The sequence below is a fragment of the Haliaeetus albicilla genome, chromosome 27, assembly GCF_947461875.1.
Source record: "Haliaeetus albicilla chromosome 27, bHalAlb1.1, whole genome shotgun sequence".
Lineage (NCBI taxonomy): Eukaryota > Metazoa > Chordata > Aves > Accipitriformes > Accipitridae > Haliaeetus > Haliaeetus albicilla.
Window position 1 is genome coordinate 10,515,052 of NC_091509.1, and position 24,581 is coordinate 10,539,632.

General features: G+C 60.2%; 1 protein-coding gene across 1 annotated transcript; it reads right to left on the bottom strand.

Annotated features, from left to right (window-relative positions):
• Nucleotides 1-17: 17 nt before the first annotated feature.
• Nucleotides 18-24,250, bottom strand: AFAP1L1 (actin filament associated protein 1 like 1). Its single transcript, XM_069772711.1, is given in 20 exon segments — nucleotides 18-1,239; nucleotides 1,635-1,763; nucleotides 2,022-2,200; nucleotides 2,446-2,610; nucleotides 2,824-2,938; nucleotides 3,072-3,150; nucleotides 3,525-3,670; nucleotides 4,100-4,311; nucleotides 4,770-4,922; nucleotides 5,069-5,162; nucleotides 5,462-5,548; nucleotides 6,282-6,461; nucleotides 6,827-7,038; nucleotides 7,741-7,839; nucleotides 8,233-8,344; nucleotides 8,454-8,486; nucleotides 8,488-8,588; nucleotides 8,954-9,037; nucleotides 9,605-9,733; nucleotides 24,159-24,250. Coding segments are annotated over 20 exon segments (2,349 nt in total). The 5' UTR covers nucleotides 24,175-24,250; the 3' UTR covers nucleotides 18-1,215.
• Between the last annotated feature and the right edge of the window lie 331 nt (nucleotides 24,251-24,581).

Below are 24,581 nucleotides of genomic sequence, written 5' to 3' on the forward strand. Positions count from 1 at the left end.
AGCCAGGGGAAGGGGCATGCCAGTGCCAGCGTTTTTATTTAAAGCCGCTTACCTAGTTACTAACAAGAGGGCTTTGAAAGAGCGAGCTCCAAAGGTTAATTGTGGCAGTTGTTAGCATGAGTGGGCGACAGGCCTGCTCCCTTGTTCCCAGCACAAAAGCCTGGGCCTTTCCTTTTTATTCCTGTCCCTTGTTTCTGCCTGTGCTAAATGACCTTCCTCTATTTCTCTTTTCTGTTCCAGTCCCCTCATTTGAAAGCACCTTTTTTTTTTCAGTTTTAAACTTCCCTTCGCTCCATTTTGACCACATGCCTTGGCAAACCATGTCTGACCGCAGCAGCAATAGTGTGAATGCGCTGTTGGCCAGGAGACAACACTGTCCCTTTCCCTGCTTCCCTGAAAGCTGGCATGGGGCTAGGGCAGAGAGAGCTGGGCTGCCTCCAGCCTCAGCCCTCTGCAGCACTTCTAAGCTGTTTAGCAAGGTTGAAAGGTATCTGCTGTTAATTTGCTTTCAAATGCTGACACTTGAGCTTTGTTCATTCCCAAGGGAAGCCAGCGTGCCCTCACCCTTACTGCCTGGAGGACAAGAAGGAAATACTGGACAAGGGCACTTGGTTGAGGCATAGCGAGCTTGAGACATGAGGAACCCTGAGATGAGACCCTGCGGAGCTGGGAACAGTGAGCAGGGTGAATGATCGGCGTCTCTGAAGTGTCCAGTCCTGAGCAGCTCATGAACTCCAACACTGAGGAGGCCAAAAAAACCCAACAAGTCCGTGGTCGCTTTGGAAAGTGTAGCCTGGTCTCCAGTGTCCCAGGGTGGCACACACTGATCCTGATAAATCAGAGCACAGCACCGACTGCCAGCCCCTGGGCTCTCCCCTCCTTCCTTATGCACCACCACTGGCACACACACCTTGCGTTGAACTCCCAGCCCCATGGGAGGCTCCTCCCAGAGATGGGTTTCCCAGTAGTATGTGACCCTGATCCACGAAGGACTCCCCTTCCCCCCCGCCTCCCAAATTCCCCTCCCACCCCTTTCCCCATGGTTTGTAGTGTTGCCCACGAGGCAGATGGTGCCGCAGTGGTGGGGCATGGGAGGGCATCACTCCCCGCATGCCTTCCCAGCACCCTCCTGGCGCCTTGGAGAAAGGGGGCCTGTAGCTTCTCCATGAGCCCCAGTGTCCGGCGGGGGCTCAGCAGGTGTTCCTGCAGCCCAGCTTAACTCTGCTTCTTTTCCCACTCCTGCACAGAAAGGAAAAAAAAGCAGGGGATGAGGAGACATCGCTGGAGAAGTGAGCGCTGAGCCCTTTGAGGGCATCCCTCCCTACCAGGGGCTTTGGACAGCCCCAGCATCTTCAAAGCCTGGGGTCACTGCTGCCCCAGTAATCGTAGAGGCAATGCTCTCCCTGCTGCCCACCCAGCCCTGCACCTTCCAAATCTCCCTGCAAGCCAGGCTCATGCTAACAGTGACTGCCGCTAAGCTGGGCCAGCCTGGCTGCAGGGGAACCTGGCCGTACCCCCTGCTCTTGGGGTAGGGAGCATCCCCGATCCCCAAATTTTATGGTCAAGGAAGGGGGACAGGACAAAGGATGAGATTTCCCAGGGGGCCAGAGATGAGAGGGAAAGCGAAGCAGTACCTTGGCCTTTCGCAGCACGTTTCCCTTGTTGGCAGGGAGGATGGAGGGACTTCTTTTCCTCAGTTCGGCTGCACAGTTAACGGGGACCAAGTGCTCAGGAGGGCTCCCGTTTGGCTTGTTTGCAGCTTCCTATGGAAAAGGGTGAGAAAGAAGGAAGAGGATTTAGGAGACCTAGGGAGCAAGGACAGCCAGGGGAGAAAGGCACAAACTGTCATGAGGTCAAAACTGATGTGGCCAAACCTAACTGATGCCTTGCTTCCGACCTCTGTCCACATGGGACAAAGCAGCAGGGATGTCCCTTCTTCCCCACGTGCTGCTCCCCCCGCCACCCCAAGCACCTTGCTGGGGAAAGCCAAAGCCACGAGAGCAAGAAGAAGGGATGCATACCCCATTCTCAGCCTTGCCGGTCACAGCTAGCCCCAGGGCTGGCCCTCCTGCCAGCGACTGCTTCAGCTGCTCCTTCACTTCAGACAGCTTAAGCTCCAGGTCGACGCGGCGCTCCTCCTTCTGCCGGCACTGCTCCTCCAGCACTGCCACCCGCTGCTCCAGGTCCTGCAGCTTCGTCCCTGCTTGCACAAGTGCACCCAGCTCAGCGCCTTCACCCGGGCATGAGGCCGCAGGGACAGAGAAGCCACCCATCCTCCTGGACGGGGACACTAGATGGGGCTGCCAGCCCGGCAGCGTGCTGCCGCCAGCCCCGCTCACCACCAGAACGCCAGCCCAGCATCCCCATCCCACCCCAGCTCTACAGCCTTCCCCCTGTACCTGAGTGCCTTTGAGCAGCTGCAGCACTCGGATGGCACCAACCTACCCATGCTGCCCTTTATGGCTTCCCGCAGCTCTCGCTTCTCTTTCCGCAACAACAGCAGCTCACTGCGGATTGATGCTTTCTCCTTCTCCAGCTTCTCCTTCTCCGTCAGAAATCGCCTGGCATCCTCCTCGGCCCGGTTCTTCCCGTACCTGTACTGGTTGGCATCTGCATGCACAAGGAGAGCCCGTCATGAAGGCTCTGGCCCCAGCTACACCGATGCCACCCGCGGTCCAGCTGAGCTGGTGCAGCACAACCCATCACCCGTGTGCTGGAGCCGGCCAGCCCCAGCCTGGTTGCAGACCCCCCTGGGCAAACAGCATCCTCCCACACTGGCTGGGGTCCCCCTGCGGAGTTTTGCAGCTGAGGGTCCCCACTCACTCGACGCGTGCCTCTTCACTTTCACTTGTGGGTCCACTCGCCGTGACTTCTCGCTGCAGGAGGAAGCATGGCGCTTCACCTGGGCTCCTGCCGGCCGCCCTGGCTCCTCCTCAGCCTGCAGCAGGGACAGGAGGGAAAGCGTGCTGAAACACCTGCGGGGCCATTGCGGCCTGGCCAAGGCTCCCGGGGGCACCTTCTGTAGCCTGGCCACAGTGGCAGGAGAGGGCGAGCCACGGAGCCATGCTCACCTGAACCTTCTCATAGGGGACGTCATCGTACACCACACGGGAGGAGTCTGGCCGGTGATCCTGGGAGGAGCTGGCCCACCTGCAGAAGGAGGGATGGGGTCTTTCTTTCCAGGACATCCTTGCCAGCCCCTCAGTGAGTCCTTCCATCTCAGAGGGCTTCCTGCTTTGCCCTCCCAACTTCACTCATGAGCACCCTACCCTACCCTACCCTACTCTACCATGTGTATCCCTTAAGTCCTTCATCAGCATTCACAAAACACCTTTTGCTTTCCATCCTGCCCAAGCAAAACTGCCCTGCTTCAGGAACGACCAGCACCTGGAACGCTGGCTGTCCCCGAGATCACAGCACAAACTGTGTCCCTGCCTATGCCTTTCCTAGGGAACACACAGGGCTGAGGATCGCCATCCCCAGCCCAACTCCCTGTCCCCAGCACAGCAGGAGGACAGCCTTACAGGTAGGAGTGCCTCACAGCCGTCACTATGTTGGCAATCGTCTCCACGTCCACGTAGTCGTAGTGCAAGGCCTCCGGTGCCGTCTGTGAGCCTGTCTCCACCAAGAGGAGACCCAGCCAGCGGCCTAGGTCTTTGGAGCAGCTTGCCTGCAGGAGAGAGAAAGTGTTGGGGTGCATGCCCAGGTCCTGGTCCCTCGCCCTCACTCCTGCCTCCCGACGCAAAGTCCCGCTGTGGAGAAGGGCCCTTCGACACAAAGCGTGTGTGCAAGGCTTAGGAGGCTCCAAGAGAAAGCGCACGGGCACACGCAGGAGGGCCCAGTCCCAAATCCCCAGCCACCACCTCCAACCTGCCTGCTTCAGCCCTGCCAGCCTCCTCCCTGCATCCAGCCTGCAAATACCTGCGCGGCTGCCCCCGGCTCCCCCAAATGATGCCCCAGGCTTCCTTAACGTGCAGGGGAGGGGAAGACAAGGCACTGCTTGCATGCGAGTGTTGATCATCACAGGAGATGCTCCCCCAGCTTGACAACCCCCTCCTCACAGGACCAGCACACCCTGCCCGCCCCGCTGCCCGCTCACCTCCAGCGCGGCCACCTCCTGCCCGTTGCGAAGGATGCGGAAGGCAAAGGGGTGTTTGGGGCCCAGCCCCGGGACCACCTCACAGCCCTGGAGGACGATGGCGTTCACGTGGGTCCGCAGGTCAGTGCGGTCCTTGTGGAAGTAGAGGGTGTTGCCCTTCAGGCGACACCAGCGCTCCTTCCAGCACTGGTTAACCAGGACGCTGAGGTAGCCTGGGGGGTGGCAGGGCCAAGGGAAGGGTCTCAGTGCCTGCTTGGCTGGACCTCGGGCAGGCTTTAATGAGACATGGCTGCCCAGAGATTACAACATGGCTCTCTACTTGTTTGGTCCTTCTGTGCCTCAGTTTCCCCAGCTGGGACACCCTGGTCCCAGGTGAGGTGCCAGCTCAGTGCCACACAGTCACCTGAGCCTGTTTTCTGGGACACGGGTGACCCCTCAGCCCCATCCCCACACAGATGGGAATTTGCAGAGCTGGGACTGGGCACCATTTCATAGCCTGAGGCAGTGTCACAGCCCTCCAGCAGCTCGGTGAGCTTGCCCCCACCCCACTGCTCCCTTGCCCCCACCAACTGCTCCCCATACGGCCAGGTTGGGGGGGAAGGATGCCAGCTCCCCACCGCTCCCAGCCCAAGCAAGCCAAGCCCCGTCTCTGCCCCCGGCCCACACGAACCGCAGCAGGGGATGTCCTCCTCGGTGGAGGAGGTCTGCGTGTCCTCAGGAGAAGGCTTCTTCTTGGAGAAGCTGATGATCCTGGTGATCTTCTTCCCCGCTGCCCGGCTCATCGAGCCCTTCAGGTCAGCCAAGCCACTCTTTTTGCCTTTCCCTGGAAGGAGGACAGGGTAGCTGTGTGCCCCCAGCACGTGTCACAGCATCCCCCCTCACCGGGAGAGGATGCTCCCCAGCTGTGGTGCACACAGCCAGCCCCTCCGGTGGGGGGACAGCCCGCCCGGCTGGGGGCAGGAGCTGTACCATGCTCGCTGGGCTCTCTGCGGGCTGCCGGGGAGCTGGTCTCACCCGTCACCACGCTGTCCGAGTCGGAGGTGTGCTTCTCCTGTGACAGCCGCTGCAGGGGGAGCGGAACAGGCACCCTGTCAGCAGCATCCCGATGCACAGCCTCCAGCAACGGCCACTATCGGCCCTTGGTCCGTCCTGTGCAGGGCTGGGATGTCTCCCAGTGCCAGGGGAGCCCTGTTCCCCTTCCCCAGTGGCAGGGAGCCCCGTAAGCCCCACAGAGGTGCTGCGAGGATGGGAAGGACTCCTCATGCAGCACCCGGAGCTCAGTGCTCCCCCAGCCCTGCGTTCCCCAGCCTCGGCTACAGCAGCCCCACACAGCACCTCGGCAGGGCGGTTAGAAACCATCACCTTATCCAGGTCCATCTTGCATGGCATCACTGGGGACGTGGGGGCTTCCATCCCACCTGCTGCCGGACTGCTGGCTTCCTTTATCACCTGCAGAGACAGCCCCCAGAAGCCACTCAAAATGGACCCGAGAGCCAGGGCTACTTTCCCTGGCTCAGCACACTCCCGTCTCGCCGCCAGAGCCAGGCTGAACCACGCGGAGAGAGGTCCTGGTCTCTGCAGGATGGGACAGTGAGCCCTGCTCAGGGCACAAGCCTGGCTTGCCTGGGGGACTGCACACATCTTGGCCCCTTCAAAACTCCAACTAGTTTTGCAGATTTTGTCAGAGATTTTGGAAATCTCAGAGGTAAGGGACTTGGGTGCCAAGCCACACAGTCATCCTGCCAGCACAGGACACCTCATGAACCCCCGTTTTACAGGCAGGCACAGTGTGGCTTGCCCCGGCCACGTAAAATAACCCAGTTCTCCCACATTTGGGGTAACAGCGGGGTTTGTGGTGTGCGCAGAGGCTCCTTTCCCACCCGTAGCCCCTTCCCTGCAGCCCCCGCCTCCTGCCCCTGAACAAAGGCAGGAAAGGGCCATGGGGAAGAGGAGGGGGAGAGCAAACATTCCCACCCTGCGGGGGCTATCAGCACCGGAGATGCCCAGGCCCTGGGAAATGGCTGGCCAGTCCCCCCCAGCCGATATGAGACAGGAGCAAAGCCCCCTTCCCCTTCCTGGGGGACAAGACCTTTCCCAGGGCAGCCCTCTCCCTGCCTCAGCCAGGGAGGATGCCAAGGAGAGCCTGTGGCCCCCCCGGGCGAAGTGGGGGCAGACACGGTACCTTCAGCCACTCCTCAGCCTGCTCCTTGCTCTGCACGGCCAGCACCAGCGCCTCGGCCCCCGGCAGCGAGAACCGCAGCTCGTGCTTCTTGCGCCGCCCGTCCTTGGGGACGTAGATGACGTTGCAGGTGCCCAGGGACACCTCCACATGTGGCTGCCGGTCCTTGGAGCTTTTGTAGCACTAGGAGAAGCAAAGGGAACTGCTCGGGGCTCAGCCGAAACCTGCCTGTCCCGCTGCCATGCTGGGCAGAGCTGGGGTCCTTCTCAGGGTCCCTCATGTGTGGCACAGATGGAAGTGGCTCAGTCTCTGCAACAGCCTTGGTGGCAGAGGGCTGCAGGGTGCCCTCTCACTCCCTAGGGTCCCAAAAAAGGGGAGCCCCCCGTTCGCTTGCAAGGGAAGCGAAGGCAGCCTCTGCACGTGCTGTGGGGCAGTGGCAGCCTTGGGGCAGGGTCTTGGCTTGGAGAGTGCTATTTTTCTTTAGCTTGGACCCAACCACCCTCATAACCCACCAAGGGGTTTCTGTCCCCCACCAGCTCTGGGCTCACCAGCAGTTTGCTGTCCCGTATGATGGTAAGCTGCTTGGCCCACTGTCCGAAGCGCTTTTTGCGCAACAGGAAAGCACAAATCCTGCAATCCTTCACCAGGTTCATGGAGGCTTCCTCTGATGGCCACTGGTGTGTCAGCTGCTGGCCCTTCCCCTCCTCCTCCTCTTCATCATACGACTCATAAGAGCTGCTCATCGCATCCGAGTCATTGTCTGGAAGGAAGCAGGCGAGTCACCCCGAATGGCACCCCGGAGCCCTCCCTGCCGGGCACGCTCGCACACTGCCAGGGCTCCCCACCCCCAGAGGGCTCCAGCACAGAGGCTGGGCTGGGTGCTGGGATGGATGGACTCTATGTCATCCTCTGCAAACAGCAGCTTTTTGACCCCAGCTGTCCCTGTTTCCCTTCCAAACAAGGCAGAATGCCTGCGGGCCAAACGCCAGTCCCAGGTGCATTTATCCAAACCCCTGGGCTGGCTTATTTCTTTGCAAGGTTCAAACTTTGAAAGCCTGGATTAAACCTTCTATCTGCAACAGAGGATCACAATCTGACCTTCTGCCCCACACCTCCCACGCAGGGCACAGAGGAGCGGGGCTCTGCAGTGGTGTCCCTGCCCCAGCCCTCTGCTGTAGCACAAGCAGCTCACGCAGGGCACGAGAGCTGCGTAGGCAGGGACACCCCTTCTCTGTGCTGGTGACAGACATGGCACTGGTTACATCTCTTCCGCAGCGCAAGGGCTCTGGCTTGCATGACAAACAGCACCCCATGCTCCTTGCTTTTTGCCAGCAGCCTCTGACACATGAGAGGTCCTCCAGCTTCAACCCCACCAGTCCCCAGCTCAGCGCTCAAGCCCCCAGCTCAGGGATGGACTTTGCCGAAGCTCTGCCTTCCCTGGTGAGGGCACCTGGATACTTACAGGAGTTTTTTTGCTCCCCGTTCATCCTGGTGACGGGGTAGTTGCTGTCTGCATCCTCATAATAGCCATCCTCGATGGAGTTGGGGGGGCTGGAGCTGTCTGTGGAGGAAGCAGAGGGTAGTGGGGGCTATTACACCTGGTTTCCTGCCAGGGATGCTGCGAGCAGCGAGCATGCGAGCCAGGCAGAGCAAAGCACAGCCTCCCAGGGCATCCCAGCATCGGTCCCCCCATGGCTCTGACCTCTCCCCATCACCCTCTTCGCAGTCGAGCTGGAGCAAACAGTTCCCTGCAATAACAGTGCAGCGGGATGGAAAGGGAGCAGGACAGGAGCGATGCCAGCGGGAGCAGCGATGTTTCCTTCCCCAGGATGAGCCGTCACACCCGCTGAGGGCTGCCTGCTTTGCCAGGTGGGCAGGCAGGCGGGGGGATGCAGTGGGCAGCTTGCCGGGCTCCCCCCACCCTCCTGCCGCCCCGGTGCAGAGCAGGACTCACTGCGGGAGGTGATGTACTCAGGGGCCTTGCCAGGGCCCAGGGGCAGGGCTTCCTCGTAGTAATCCTCAGGTGGGGGAGTGGTGGGCAGCGGCGGAGCAGGGTCCACAGGAACCTACAGCAGAAACACCACTGGTATAAGCCAGGCAGCAGAGAGTCACGAGTCCCAGCAGCTACTGCGGTGGCAAGGGACTGGAAGGGGTCCCAGCCTGGGCTACCGCCACCTCCCCGTGCGGGTGCAGATCAGACCTCACAGGTCAGCATTCAGGGACTTACAGTTTTTGCCAGGTCCAAGCCAACGCCATCGCTGGTGTCCCCCTCCTCCTCCTGCATGTCCTGGAGATCCCGCAGGTCACAGTCTGCCCAGGGGTAAGCGAAGAGGGTGAAGGGAGCAGGAAATCCCAGAGCTGGCCTCCCCAGCCATGCCCTCCAGGGACCCCCAAGGCAAGCACCCATGGCCCTTCACTGGGAAGGTGCTGGGAGATGGGCATCACTGGTAAACACAGATGGTGCATGGATCCCCCATGGCCAGCCCCAAACAGCTACGGGGGACTGGGAGCAAGCACCTAGGGTAACGATGCCCACCCTGGACACAAGGCTACAGCTTTCACCCTCCTTTCCCAGGGCGCCCCAAGAGCCCGTGCTGTCAGTGGGGACCCCAGGGCCAGCACTGCACGCACCCAGCGCGACTCCCAGGGCATCAGTCCGAGTCGGCCACACGTACCAAACTCCTCAAAGAGAGACTCCACGAAGCTGGTGCCATTGCTCAGGGATGCTGTGTTGACGTACATGTAGTCCACGTCCTTCCCTGGGAGCGAGGGGGATGCTTTCAGCCCGGCGGTGGGCAGGGTGGCCGGGACAAGTACCGGCACCCCTCCTCCCCACAAACACCAACCCAAAGACACAGGCCAGCTCGCCCACAGAGCACACCTCCGGAGCAGGGGCCCAGGGAGCAGAGCAGCCCCCAGGGATGCTGCTGCCCCCCCCGCCAGGAGGGCAGGAAGGTGGGAAGGCTGTGAAGCCCCAGGTGCAGGGTCCTCCTGGCCTTCCCACGGAAACCCCTGCGCTCAGCAGAAACCGGTGGCAGGAAGACCTCTGCGAAGCAGCGTTTCCGCAGGGAGCAGCCCCCCTGCAGCCACAGCAGGGCTGACGCCAGGCCCCATGCCTGGGGCGGGGAGAAGCCGGGAAGCAAAAGCGGGGAGCAAAGTGCCCCGAGGGGGCTGAGCAGGTGCTGGGTGCTGGGCACAGAGGCGGCTCATCCTTGCCCTGAAGATGGTTTTCCCTACCCTGCTGGGGTTTTGGCCCAGGCCAGCTGCTGGGGACACCCACTGCCCCTGGGGACAGCCACCGGGCACCGCAGGAGGGGGACACAGACCTGCGGGTGGCTGCAGCTTCTGCAGGATGGTGGAGACAGCCAGTTTCTTCTCCTGCGTGGTGGCACTCAGGTACTCATGGTCCAGCAACTTGAGCAAGATGCTGAGCTCTGGCAGGAGCTGGTCCAGCACTGGAGGGAGCAGGAAAAAGCCTGTCAGCCAGGGTGGTGTTGGGGTGCTGGGGTTAAGACAAGGCAGAAGGGGCTGGAACATGTGGAGGACCCTAGAATGGGGGTCTTTCCCAGCTGGCCCAGCACAGCTCAGGCGGAGTTTGCTAAGCGCACACGTGCTCCTTCCGTGCACAAGCTCTTCCACCTGCATGCAGACGCCGGGATGCAGCCTGCTGAGCCCAGGAATGGAAACACAAGCTCTGCAGGGCTGCTGGACCGCTATCAAAGGGCTCAGCACACATATTTTTCCACGCAGATAAAACTATACCTCTGTCTGCCTGAGAGCATATCATTGCTGCTGGTGCCCCCTCACTGTGACGGGTGCTGGGTGGTGGCGGAGAGAAGGAAGGAGGGAAAGGAAACCCAAATGCCATCTCCAGAGCCACATGGCAATGCCGCCCAGGGAGACACCCTCCCACCCCTCGCCTGCTGGGGGACATTCATATTCCCCTGCTGTGCTCAGACTACCTGTGACCTCCCAACCCAGTGCCACCTCCACAGGATCCCCATACACAGGCTAGAGCCTTCCTCTCCACACTCACCACCAGCAGCTCCTCTGCCCTGCTGTCACTCCTCCCCTGTATCATCCCAGCTCATCCACACCACTCCAAGGCCACCCCACTCTTCCCTCCAGGCATGGAGTGACTGCCCCAAGGGACAACAGTCCCTGCCCCACACAGGCACCTGCAAGGTGCCCAGGGAGGGGATGGGGACTGCAGCGCAGGAGGAGCTCTCCCTACCCAGCGCTGCGTTAGCTGAGCCCTGGTCCAACACACACAGCCCCAGAGGCGGCCAAGAGGGTCAGAGCAGCTGAAATCTTGGCAAAGGGGAACCACACCAGAAGCCACCGCTTGTTTGCTTTCCAGTGTGTGGGATCCCAGTACCCACCAGCTCCTGGGCTACTGCTGCACCTGCAGCATCAGCCCACAGACAGAACCTGGCAGGAGAGATAGAGAGAGCCCAGCAGAAAGCAGGAAAAGAGAATTTGCCACAATCATCATCACAGGCACACACATAAAACTGTGGGTCTCCTCTTTGATGTGGTGATTCATGGGCTAGTTTTTATGAAGCAAAGCACACTGCAGCTGTGGGGTTACCCATGCAGTAAGGCTCCAGAAAACACTTGGGTGTTAGCATATCAGAGCAGGGCTACAAAATAAATTCATCACTGAAAGCAGTATGTACAGTGCTAGCAGCAGCTGACCAACAGCTTTGGGAAAACGTGTTGGCCAGGGATGGGAAGGACGGGGAGGACTTGAACAAGGTGAGCTCTGGGCTCCTAATCTCTCATGAGCTCCCACACCTCCAATTCTGCACGTGCACCGACGTCCTCACCCCAGGTCTCTTCCTGTACCTTGCCTCCTCCGAGCAGGGTAAGACAAAACTGAGCTGGATCCAAAGCCAAGCTCCAGTTTTATCCGGGACCACACACCCGCCCAGCTCCACTGGCATCCAGGGTAGTTCCTGCAGGGTCCAGTGCCTGTGGGAGATGGCCTGCATTGGAGAGGCCAAGCTCAGGGACACCAGCAAACCTGCAGCTCTGGAGGCTACAGAGGGTGGAACAAAAAAAAGCTGTTTCTTCCAGTGCATGCAGGAGCAGGATCCCTTCTCTTGGCAGCAACCAAAAGTCATCACAGCACAGCTGGGGCGGTATGCAGCTGGCTTGGGGTCTCCAGGGACAGGAAGAAAGGCCAGAGGTTACCACAGAGGCAGCTCGGACGTGCTGACTGATGGGGACGGTTTGCAAGGAGGGGAGAGCGTGCGCCCTGGCAGCACGGAGCATTGGGGACACCCTGCCCGGGCTGTACCCGTCCCCACCGCTGCCCCTCCAGGTTCTGCCAGGGGAAGGGCCCTGGCAGAGCAGAGCTGGGCAGCAGCGAGGGCTGGCACGGGGCGTATTTCCCAGGGGAAGGGCAGGATGCTGTGCTGCTGCAGCTGATGGGATCCTCCTTACTCATGTTCCTTAACGAGCTTCTGCTGGGCCCTATCCAAACACCACATCCACTCTGCCCAACACCCATCAAAAACTGGGCTGCTACAGGTTTGACCTAGGATTTTGGGTGTCCTCCTTCCACCCCTGCAAGCCATGGCCTGGAGCACGGAGTGAGTCTCCCAGGACCGGTGGGAAGCAAGCTGGCACTGCTGCCCAAAGCAGGGACAGTGCAGTAAAACCAACTGCTCTTTCAAAGATTTTTGGCTGAAGGGGAGCCCAACACAAGTGCGTTGATGTGGATCAGCGCCCAGCCAAGATGAGCCCCAGGGCAAGGACACAGCATGCCCAGCCCCAAATCGCCACCTCCCCAGGACGTGAGGCAGGATGCGGCTCAAGTCTCTTCCTGCCGCCCCAGCCGATGGGCTTCTATCTCCACAGACCTTCTGCTTCCTCCTCCCTCCACCGCGCCAAGCTAAACAGCAGCCTCAGCCCTTTCGGCAAGAGCAGCTTTGCCAGCGCCCATCTCCCGTGGGCAGGCCAAACCAGGACAGGTAGCCCCCAGGCAGGAGGAGAAGCCTCAGCACAGCTCCAGAAGGAGCAAGCAAGCCTGGGGAGCTGGCAGCATCCCCCAGCCCGTGGGGAAGGAGAGGGAAACCACGGGGAGTGGGGCTTCTGCTCCTTGAGCACAGGACCCAGGTCCTGCTGATGCTCCACTCGCTGCCCCCCTCGAGCACATGCCTCCCAGGGAGGGGACCTGCTCCCTGCTCCAGCCACCCGAAAACCTTATGCCTGTGATGAGCGAGGGTAAGCACTCAGCTCCCATGGCCCTCTTCTTGCCCCTCTGCAGAGGCAGGAAGGGAGCAAAGAGTGGCAGATCCTCCCTGGGATGTTTGCAGCATGCTGCACAGGCAGGATGGGAGCAGGCTCCTGCTCAGGGATGCGGTGGTGTTCTCCAGGCCAGGTGACATCGTCCCCTGCATGGCTCAGTGGGCAGGGGGCTAGCAAGGAAGCAGCTGGGACAGAAAGCAAGATACTCCCCTAAGTCCACCCAGCACCTGCAAGCAGCTAGGGAGACACTCATCTACCTGCCGCCCCAGCTCAGCAGGCTCTCAGCTGGCCGTGCGCTCCCACAGAGGAGATGGGGGCCATGCACATTCCCTACCTCAGCTTCCCACAGCACACCGAAGCCTAGGCTGTGGTGCTCACCAGCATCCCCATCCCCTGCTGCGTGTAGGACATCTCCCTTCACAGCCACCAGCTCCTGTGTCAAGGCTTCAGACCAGCCAAGAGCAAAAGGGCAAGAGGGTTCCTATTAATAGTGACAAAGCAGGCGACGTGCAGCGAGGAGACCCCACTGCGCGCAAGAAACGAGAGTGCCCGATAAGCGAGGTTTGTCGCCCGGCGTGGCAGGCGGGTGAGCTCATCAGCAACGCCCCGAGCGCCGGCTCTGAGCCGGGGGCACGAAGCACGGCGCGGGCCGAGCACTGAAGGCGCCTTTGTTTCCCCCCAGCTGAGCTGTCCCCTCCATCTCCCTTGTTAAACATCCTCCAAAATACAAGGGGGGGGGGCAGTCAAAGAGGCCTGTGATCCCAGGAGGGCGCACAGCCTGCTGAGCCAAGCCTCTGCCCGGGGGAGCGGAGGAAGGGAAGGGATTAATTTCCTATACTCCTTAGGCTTCCAGCCTAAATAAGGTTAATGGGGTGGCTGCAGGAAGCAAGGGGAGATTGCTCCGGGGTTGCTGCGTGGAGGGCAGCAGGGACCAATGTGACTGACCCAAGGTCACCTGGCGAGCAAGGACCGGCACGTAACTTCTGCAATAGCAGGCAGGAGCGAGCGCAGACCCCGCGCCAGCCTGCGTCCGTGCCCGCGCTGCAGTGGGCCGGGGACTGGGCTCACAGTCCGGGGATGGGCGCTGGTGTCGGTGCACAGCCCTGCCCTTGGGGGCTCTGGCAACTGTGGGTGAAACTGTGGAGCCTGGGGACAGAGGTGGTGGCAGGACATCAAAGGGCTCCTGGGGGGAAGGCGGCACGACCTCAGAGCAGCCACAGGCGCTGAACAGGTGACGCAGCCGAAAAAGGGACCTTGCATCCCCCTCCCGCGAGCCTCCGCTTCACTCGTGGGATACCTCCGGCCTCGCACCTGCCTCTGATGCTGACAAATGGGTCCCACCTGCTGCTTTCTTCTGGAGCTTCTTTTGCAACCAAAATCCTGTGGGACTGCACAGCTTCGCTGGGCTCAGGCTTTGGACACAGCCGTCCCAGGACAGGGAGCAACGCCAGCCTCCCCTCCCAGAAACTCACTCCTCTCCACATCTGCAGCCTGTCCCACTATCGTGGTGGGATGGGGAGATGTCAGTGAGGTCTCTGAGCCTGGGAAGGCCAGGAGCTGTGGCAGCAGATGGCTTTAGCATTACCTAACTCAGGCTGGATGGGCTGGGGGGACCCAGAGTAGCTTTGCTGGGACGGGGTGAGCCGGGGGACCAGCACCAGGACGCTGCTGCTGTTGAGGACAACGGGGCAGTATTTACTCTGCTGCTAAAGCCTGCCCTAGAAGCAGCACCAAGCACAATGCTGGCAGAAGAACTGCATCCCCTCCAGCACCCCACCACATCTCTCCACCCTGCACCCAGGCCAGCTCTATTTTTAGACCTCACGAGCGCTCCCCACCTCAGGGACCCGCTTCCACAGTGCGGAGATAAGGATCCGGGTGCAGTCTGCAGCTGCAGAGCCCATCTTCCCCTCCCCAGCCTCTGCTCCGTCACAGGAGCAAAAATCAGGTCTTGCTCCAGCAACCTGCAGAGAGGAGGAAGAGGAGGAGGAGGAAGAGGCTCCGGTCAGGCCAAAGCAGGAGTTTCCTGGTGTACAAACCCAGCTTTTGCAGGGGGAAAGATAAGACAATGCATGTAGAGCTGTCACTCCAAGCAAAGCCAGTCTGCAGCCCAAGAGAGCCCCGGGGAGGGCAGATGCTGCTTCACAGCACTGTAATGCTTCGAGGTGCTGCAGTGGGAGGTGCAGGGGGACCCCTGTCCTGCGGTCACAGATCTCCCGTCCTCCGCCTGCCCCCGGCCATGCTTCCTCCCGCGCCAGGTGAAGGCTGGGGGCGAGGAGGACCGGGGGAAAATCGGATGCTGGGAGTAACGACCATTGTTTGTAGCTAAAATAAAAACCAAGCAAAAATAAATCCTTCCTGTTGGCGCGGGCAGGGCCCTGGGACACTCTGCCTGCCTGCTTGCTTGCGCAGGGCTGCTTAGAGCTGCCACCGGCAGTAAACAAACGTTTATAGCTCCTGGGATGCCATAAATAGATGGGGTGTGGGCCAGGGAAGGGGGCTCAGCCAGGGGCTACCCCAGCACCCAGTGACAGTGGTGATGCCCCAGCCCCAGGAGGAGCCCTGCAGGGAGGTCGCCTACCCTGTGGGACAAAAAGACCCAGCGCTGCCGGAGGAGTTGCTCGCAGCACACAAACCGCTCTGCCCTCTCCACGGGCTGATGTCGAGCCGCCTGCAAGAGACACCCGGGTGCCGGGATGTGCCTCCATACCTCGCTGCCTGCCCCCAGTCTCCTCCTGCCCCAGCATGGGCTGCAGGCATCAGCAGAGGGGTGATGCCTGAAGTAGGTGTTGACAGACCCTTCCAGCCCGTGTGCTGCTTCCCACCCCAGCAGGGCCAGCCTTCCCCTGCTGCTGCTCCTTGAGGAAGACCATGGCCTCCTGAGCTCTTTGCTGAGCTCCCAGGGCAGTTCCTGTTCCCATTCCCAAGGAGGTTTCTTTCCGATGGGGAGGAGGCAGGCGCACAGCCGGCGAGGAAGCGCCTTGGCGGGGGTGGCGCGGCGCTCCCAGAATTGTTCCTTTGTGCAGAAGACAGGAGGACAGACTGCTGCCTGCCTGCACCCTGCCTGCGGCCACCGCTCCTCCGGTGCAGGCAGGAGGAGCACCCTGCCAAGCAGGCAGGAGAAAAGCAGCGCTCAGCCTCCGGGAGGCGGCAGGGGCAAGCAGGGCATCCCTGCCAGCCAGGCTTGGTTTCCCAGCCAGCCATCACCAGCTGGGTGTGGGGCAAACTGGGATGACTGGGACTGGCTGGTGGGGCCAGGAATGCCAGCCTGGAAAGTACCTCCTCCTCCCAGCACAGCTGTCTGTACAGCTATGGAGCAACTTGGCATGCTCCAGCCCAGAGGGGTTTTAGAGAAAAGCCAACCATTAATGATCACACTTGAGCTCTGACAACATCCCCTAACAGTGGAAGATTTGCTAAGGGGCCACTCCATGCACATGAATCATCTCCTCCCTGGAAACAAGGGCCCCTTGAGTGGGGCGGATGGGGGGAGCACCTCTGGCTTGGCATCCAACAATGTCGGCGGGAGCCTGAGTACTTGGGGCTGGCTCCTGCACCGCTGGGAGCCCCCCACCCTCCCTGGCTCTCCAAGTGCCCCAGCCAGTGCCTCTTCCCACCCCTCACTGTGATTAACCCCCTTGCCATTAGGCCCAGGACCCTGGCAGTCACCCCTGCTCCCCCAGCGGCTCAGGCACCGCAGCATCCCTGAGCGTTGTGGGGCACAAGGCGAGCTCAAATCTTTTGACTTGTCCCCCAGACTCCCGGCACCTCCCTGCCGCCTCCCCACCACCCCACAGCACACCCCGTGCCCTGCCAAGACACGCTGCAGCAGGCAGGGCAGGGATACACATCTCCTGGGGATGTCATCATCGTGACCTTACAGTAACTAATATCCTTAGCTGATAACCTTGGAAAATCAGTCCTGGGAAATGAATGTGAAACCTGCTTGCTGAAGGGGGCAGAAGGTCCCCCACCAGCTCTCCCTCCCGGCACAGTCGCCCGCTGGCTTCTCTCCTTACATGAAGGAGCCCGCAGGGTTCACAGGGCCCCTCCATCCTGCTCCAGCCCTGGGAGAGGGGGAGATGAGCAACCAGAGAGGTTAAATAGCAAGAAGGCTGCCCTGGCTATGCCTGCTGAGCCTCCTTCATCTGTGGCCCCATCTGCTCCAGACACACACCCCAATGCTGACAGCAGCTCGGGGGGGGCATTCCTTTCCTAGCACAGCTCCAGCAGCACAGCCAGCTCAGCCGCTTTCAGCAGTGCTCGTGTGAAGGGTCCTGCATCTGGCCCAATGCCTTTGCCAGCAGCAGCTCGTCTCCCCAGTATAAATAGCTCTGCAGAAAGCCTTATCGCATGGCCTTGCTCCCAGCCGCTCGCCCACCCCAGCAGAGACCAGCCGAGCAGCAAGTCCAACCTGGGGCCGAGCGGCAGAGCCACCCTCTCAGCCAAGCTCTCCCCAAGCCCTCCTGCTTCACCCTGGCCCCCTGTGCAGAAAGGGTTTCTCAGAGTCCTCACCACCCCCCAAAAAGGAGAGATGAGCAAGGGGAGCTGCGGCACATGCCTGGGGCTGGTGCTCTGCCCAGTGCACCCAGCCAGGCGCAAGGGAATCGGACGCAGAAGCAAGACTCCAAACATCCCCAACCCAGTGTGCTCTTTTCTGGAGGAGAGAGTTTTACATCCTCCCCACAGTCTTAAACTAGAAAACAGGAGTCCTGAATAGAGAGAAGTGTAATTACAGGCCAACAGAGCACGCAAAGGGCAAAGATTATCACCTGCATTCACGCCCCTGCCAGTTCACACACTGTAGAAACCATCGCTTACTGCTGTGGTGCCAGTCAAGCCTCTTCTCTATATAACTAGATTAAAGGAGAAACTGGAGAACAAGGGAATCGTGGTGGTTCCCTTTCTACCCAGCCCAGTGCCGGCAGCACTCCCTTCGCAGCATGGCCCAGAAGAGGGGTGCTGCTCTGCAGCTGAAGCCCCAAGCTGGGTCGAGGCTCTCCTTGCAATGCCCACACTCGGAACACGGCTCCAAGTGGAAAATCCCCCCTCAGCAGCAGCAACCACATGCCCAGAGCTACGGCCTTCCCCCAGGGCTGCAGCACCCTCCCTCACCCTGCCTGCTCTGCTTGGTGCCCCAGTCCCCGTGGGCAGTGACTGAGGGAGGGGTGTCACCTCCCCAGGGAGCCCCAACAGAGCCACTGGGCATCGGAGGGGCCGAGGCTCTCTGAACTGGCATTGCTGCTGGAAGAAACCCCCGGGGCAGCCCTTGTTGCTGCAGGGTATGTCCTTCCTCGCAGCAGCTCGCACCAAAGCACAGCAGCCTCACAAGTCGTGCAGGTAGTAATTAACAGGCTGATTAAATTACCCACAAGCATCTCCTGTGACCCAGGCAGATAACAACCCTCTAGTGCCCCGTGCTGCAGTGGGACTTCTTCTCCAGGGGCTGCCGCGGCTGTTCTCCCACCACTGATGGCTCAGCAGCCCTTTATCTACGCCTGGGAGAAGACCGTGGTGGTTTGCTTTAGCTCACCAAAAGCAAACTTTATCCCTCTAACCCAAAGAGGCTGCAGCTACCCCCACCCCAGAGGAGCCCTCTCTTACTGCTGAGCACAGCAAGAGGTTGAGCAAATAAAAGCACCCAGGTGAGATATCGCTGAGTGACCCTGTTCATGTCCCCAGGCAGGGCACAGGCAGCCTTCTCCCTTTGCCTGCTCTGCCCCAGACCCCTGAATCCCGGGGGGCTCCTAATCCAACAAACAAGTTGTTTCCAGCCACAGCTCAGCCCAGTCAATGCAATTAGTTCTGCAAATAATGCGTGGACCAGAATCTGTACTTCCAGGCTACCTTTCAAAACTCAGTGCCAGCCTTAGCGGGCACATGGCAGGATGCTCTGTTGGGCCAGCCTGAGCTGGAGAATGCGTTTAAATAATAAATGAAAAAGAGAGGTTTGAGATACTCTTTAAAGGAATAGTCAGGCAGGGGCAAGACCTGCTGAGTAATGTATAAAAAACAAGCTTCAGGCAGAGGGGAGATGTTAGGATTAGTCAGAACCCAGAATAAACTGTGTTTTCTCCAACCAAAATTTTGGTGTCGGCCTTGTCCAAACAAACTCCAGAGTGCAGGGAGCAGCAGGTTGGCCCGGGCTCCCCTCTGACACTGGGAGAGGCCCCAGGACCAGTGCCACAGCCATTTGCCCACCCCTGTGCCCACCCTCTGTGAGGGGCTGAGCACTGGGAATCCTCCCTGGGTCACACCTTCCTGCCTGCTGCTATCTTGGGCTGGCAGGACCTGAAGCTCTCACCTCCCTGTAGCCCTTAGTCTCCACCAAACCTCAGCCTCCAGGACAGCAGGAATTACAGCTAATTGCAGACACTGTGGTGGGAAACCCGCTGACTCAGCACCCCAGCGCTGATGACGGCTTTCCTGCAGGCATGCCCTCCCCACCGTCCTGCGCCCAGACAGGCACGGCCACATTACCACCCAGGGCTGGGTGGGTCCTCCAGCCCCCAAATCTCCAAAATGGACACCCCAGCCCCACCAATGGGGGTGGAAAGCTCTCTGCATCCCAAAAGGCGGCTCTCCGCGTCCTGTACATCCCCCTTCCCCGAAGCCAAGATCCAAAACATCTCGGATGCAATACCCGACCCGCAGGACTGAGATGCGGGGAGGCTGGCAGGGCTGACACATCTTTCTAGGAGGAAGACTCACACGAGGCAGTTGTGCCTGGACCCTCGGAGGCAGAGGAGGGTACGGGAGCCTCACCTAGCAGGGTGTGGGCAGGGAGGGCGTGGGATTTGCGGCAAGGAGCTGGTGGATCAGCCACCAGCCAGCCCCACTTTCCCAAACGCTTTCAGCCATGTTGCACAATGCAGACCCCTCTTTTCAGAGGCTGTGGGAAGAGAAACCACAGACCCTCTGCGGGGGAAATATCCCCATGGAATCGGGAGGAGGGAGTACAAGCACCCAGCATCCAGCCTCCTATGGTAGCATCCCTGCCCCAATCCTGGCAAATGCCCAGGAGCTCAGGAGCTGTGCAGGGCACATGTCCCCCCCTGCCTGGCAGGGGGATCGGGACCCACTCAGTGGCCACCCCAGCCCTGTCCCTGCAGGAAAGTGATGTTCCTGGGCCGGGGCAGGCAGGGCACAGCAGAGGGTCTCTGCATTTGGGGGCCGTGCTGCCCCGGAGGACCCTCGGAAGGCAGGATAAGCGTATTTTCTCAGCTGCAAACAGCCCTTCCGTTTCCTTCCCTTGCCCAGCTCCGTCGGGAGCATCAGGTGCAGCGGCAAGGCCACGGGCCGCCAGCATTTCCTACCCGCTTAACCCCTGCGGGGCAGGGGTGGAGTGGCAGGAAAGCCAGTTTATCCTGGCGGGAAAGCTGAAACGCTTGAGCACAGGGGAAGATGCCACTGCTCTGGTTATTGCCGATGGCTCCATCACTGCCAGGACTGGTTCACCGAATCTGCTTTTAACTCCAGGACACAAAAGCCAGCTATCAAACCTGTTGCTACATAACTTCTATTCCTGGCTCTGTGCTTTACAACCTCGGTTTCCCAAAGCATAAGATGACACTGGGACCACATAAAATGGGAGGCTGAACCCACTGGACAAGGAGCCAAAAAGGGGGCTGTTCCCCCATCACCAACTTGGGAGGCTTTAACGTCCAAAAAACGCAGAAGAAAGCCAAAGCTGTTCTCCAAGCTGCTCCTTACACATCTCCTGCTAATTGCCAGCAATCAGAGCATACCAGCATCTCCCAGCTCCTTCCTATCACTTCAGGATCACATGCACATGAAACCCACTTCAAAAAAAAAAAAAAAAAAAAAAAGTACTTTGAGTATGGAAACCCCTTGCAGCAAAGATCTGTTTTTGTTCCAAACTGTTACGAAATGTCAGTGTTTTCCCTTGCCTGCCAAAGAGCCTGCCTTTGATGTGATGGGAGGCATATCAGAAGCAAAAAGTGAAGGGGCTGCAGCAGCCGTGCCGTGGGGGGAGCCTGGGGGAGGGAGGGCCAAAGAAGTTATTTTCATCTTTCCCGACTGCGGAGGCTGCAGATCGTCAGCACAGCATCTGCAGAGTGACCTGAGCTCCCCGAAATGCCACCGCTTTTAGCACCGCGGAGTGATGAAAGGCAGGCTGGTGGTGGCTGCGCGGGTGCCCTCCCCGCTGGTGGCAGGACCTGCTCTATTCATCCGGCGGGTGCCCTGGCAGGGGGTGCCAGCCCTTGTTTGTGCGGTGGTGGGGCAGGGCTGGCAGAGACAATGCAGAGCTCCTTGGGAGGTTTCCAACCCAATTGTCCTGCTGCTGCCCTGGAAGAGTGACATTTAATAGATATTTTGCAGGACTGACAGTTGTGCCATTAATTTTAAGTTTTCTTATATGCAGGAGGAGATGTGTGTTCCTCAGGGGAGAGCTTTAGCTGTGCCAGTCTAATAGTAACCGGTGCAGGGAAGGGTTAAGGGGTCAGGACATGAGTCTGGGATGCCAGAAACCACTTCAAACCTCCACTCTGCTAAATTGTTATCTTCAGTCCCCAGCAAGTTATTTGGCTACTGAACAACAGGCAAATCTTGAGTCAAGCCCAGTTTTCACTCCCTGTCCTCTGAAAAGCCTTCCCACTGTTTGGGATGAGACAACTTCTTCAAAACCTTAAACAAAGCTTTCCTGGGCTGGGATAAGAACTGCCCACCAGCTGCAGGCGAGAGGATTTCAGGCACATCAGGCCTCAGTGCTGCTCATAGCAAAGGGCACATCAGCCTCGCAGCTCAGCACATTTGCACAGGAAAACAGCACTTCGAGGTCAAGAGCAAGTGCGGGAAAGAGGCAGGTTTTCCAGACAGCCCAGGCAGATAGGACAGTCCCCAGGGTCCCTGGCTGGAGGACACTACCCCTGCAGCAGTCAGTAAGGGGCACTGGCCCGCTCCTTCCCCTCTCCAGCAGCCCCTGCCACAGCAGGCACCGGTGACGTGCAGGGCAGGGCAGGTCTGCACCCCTCCGGAGCAGCCAGGCTGGCTTCCACAGGGATCCAGTACCTATAGCAAGACCCATTTCCCCTGGTTAAAGGCAGCGTGGCACCCAGAAGGATATCAGAAGATACAGAGGGGCAAATAAGTCCAGTGTCTCCCTGCTCCGCTTGGCATCAGCATCCCCAGGGCCGCCCTCCCACCCTGCTTTGTCCAGCACGGTGGGGCCGGAGCAGCCCGCGGTGGGCTCAGCCCCCTTCCCCGCACGCTCCCCGGCTATAAACAGGCGGTGGCCCTGGGCAGCTGAGTTTCCAGCGGAAGGAATGGCTGCAATGCGGGGGAGAGCTCGGCACTTGCCTGGCGCGCTAACAGCTGGCCCGATCTGTGTTTCTCACCCACTCCGCACCCCCTTCCACCGGGCTACGTGCGCGGGGCAGGCAGGATTCCTGCTGCCAGCTTGCAGGCAGCAGGTCAGGAATGATCCGGGCTCCCTCCCACCAACCCCGTGGCCTCCCCATTCCTGTGGGCGAGCTGGAGCCAAGTTTATCCCTGACACATCTCTGCCGGCTTTGCTGGATTTAGACCCCAGATAAGTTTGGTGCAGGACCTAAATTCTGGTGGCACAAAAGGTCAGGGCAGAGTCACTAATGAGAAGCCTTGTGCAAGCACAGCCCTGCTAGAGCAAAGGCTTGTGGCACAGATCACCTCCCAAACCATACACACATGCACTCCTCCATCAGCACAACCTGAAACAACTCTGTAAACAGCCCACAGCACCAATTCCCCTGGTTAGCTGCTGGTGTAGAGCTGAGCCCTGCACCGGGTGCTGCCCAGCCTGCCTGGGAAGGCAGCAGGATCAGCTGGAGCACAGAAAGCAACAAAGAAGCTGGCAGATCATAAAGCAAGAGCAAGTCCGGATACACACAGGGCCTGAATGGAGCTGCAGGTGAAGAAAGGGGCTGCCAGAGAGCAGGCAGAGGCTGGGAACGATGCACAGAGCTCCTACCCACCACCAGACCCAGCACACCTTGTGCTAGGGGAGGGAGCCTGGTGAGACCCCCATACCTTCCCTCCATGAGCCACAGCCCCCAGAGGGATCTGGTGGCTCTGGGTGACGAGCAGAAGGGTCTGGAGGAGGTTTACATTAGCAAAGAGCCATCCAGGTGCCAACAGCAATTCATTATAAGCATTCAAGGCAAAGCAGGCAGGCACTGCTGCTGCAGGCACTAGAGAGGGGGATAAAACAGCAGAGGGGCTCTCTCCTGGCAGGGCAAGTCCGCAGAGCAGCCGCACCATGCCCAGGCCCATCTCCATGATGCTCCAGGATGGTTTCCGCAGCGTGCCAGGCACACCCTGTCCTTCCCTGTGATGAGGTCCCAGGTTTGATTTTTGGGGTGGGCTGGGATGCAAACAGGGTAGCCTCCCACCAGCTCACACAGCAAGAGAATGGGCAAGCCAAGACCCTGTGCTCTCCCCATCGGTGAGGTCCTCTGGGACCTTGAAGAACAGCTCTGGCATCACATGTCATTTGACAACACTCCCCCTCCCACAACAGCACCCTCCTTCAGAGCTGGCAAAGCCACCCTGTCTGTCTGGCAGGCAGGGTGAGCCGCAGCCGTGGGGGAAGGCTGTCCCCGTCACCATCCCTGTCCCCTCCCGGGCTGCTGGGCACTGACATTGCTCTCCGAGCACCGACACCGGGAGCTGCAGCCCACAAGTCAAACTCCTCATAACAGTGTTTCCACTGCGGAAACGCCACCCCATCCTTTTACATCGGCAAGGGGAACTCTTGACCCTTGGGTCTTTCTGGTGCTGACCCAGGGCTGCAGACGCAGCACTGCCTGAACCGCCCTGGGACTTCAGCGCGGTCCCAGCCCACAGAGCCGGAGTGATGCCCCTGACCCCCCCGTTACCATTTTTGGCTGGTGCTTCTATAGCACCTCTGAGGACTGGCCAAGGGCCAGGACCCCCATGCTACACCATGTCACCACCTGCTCCTTCTCTGCAGCCCCAGGCCACTGTTCAGCAGTAGCAAGCAGCAATCCCCCTGAAAGCCTCCCTCTGCTCTCTCCAGGGACTTGCCAGCCCCAGCAGAAATCCAGGACCCTCTCTGCATGGTTGGCCCAAAGGCCTGGCAGGTTTGTTCATATCCCAGATCAAAGCCTAACAGCTACGTGAGCCCAATGCCACAAGCTGCAGGCGGGAATCACACACATGTGGGAACGCAGCAGCTTCCCAGCAGGGTGGGGATCAGGCCCTCCATGGCTTTACGAGACCACTGGCATCTTCCCCAGCCAGGGAAACTCTCCGGATCCGATCAGCTCCATCTGGAAACATCAGCCACCTCCCTTTCTACGACCAGAACTTCCCCTTAACAAGTGCTTCCACCCCACAGACTAATTTACAAGCTGCTGGCTTTTCACCCATCTGACCAGCAAAGGGAAACCGGTACCAGTTTGTGTCCCCTGCCGCAGGGCTGGTGGGGGGGCAAAGGCACCCCGGGAGCAGGGTCCCGCATCGATCCGGTGAGATGCACCCGCTTGGTCGGGAAGGGATGCGCGACCCCCAGATCCCCGGGACCGGGACGGGCATCCCCTCTCCCCGCCGCGGCGGGGAGAGGGGATGCCCGTCCCGGTCCCGTCCCGTCGCGTCCCCCCTTACCGCTGAGACGGTCCATGGTCCCGGAGCCGCGGGCAGCACCGGCCGCCCCGGGAGGCGCGGGCGGGCGAGTGTCACCGGTAGCAGCCGCCCGGCGGGGCCGGGTCTTGGCTTCGGAGCGGCCAATGGTTTGGTCCGCCCCTCCCTCGGAGCACGGCAGCGCCGAGCACCGGCACCGCCCGGCACGGCACCGAAAGACCTTCGGGAGGTGTCCCCGCCGGCAGCACGGGGGGAAAGTTTGTCCCGTAGCACCCACCTCCCGAGGGGGTCCTGGGGTTCTCCCCCCTCCCCGTGCATCTCCCCCGGGTGCTGCCCCACACCGGGCATTGAGCACCCACCCCCGGCAGCGGCAGCACCCGGAGATCCCCCCCACCGGTGATGGGTGGGGGGTCCAGAGCGGGCCACCTCCGCCTGCCCGCAACCTGC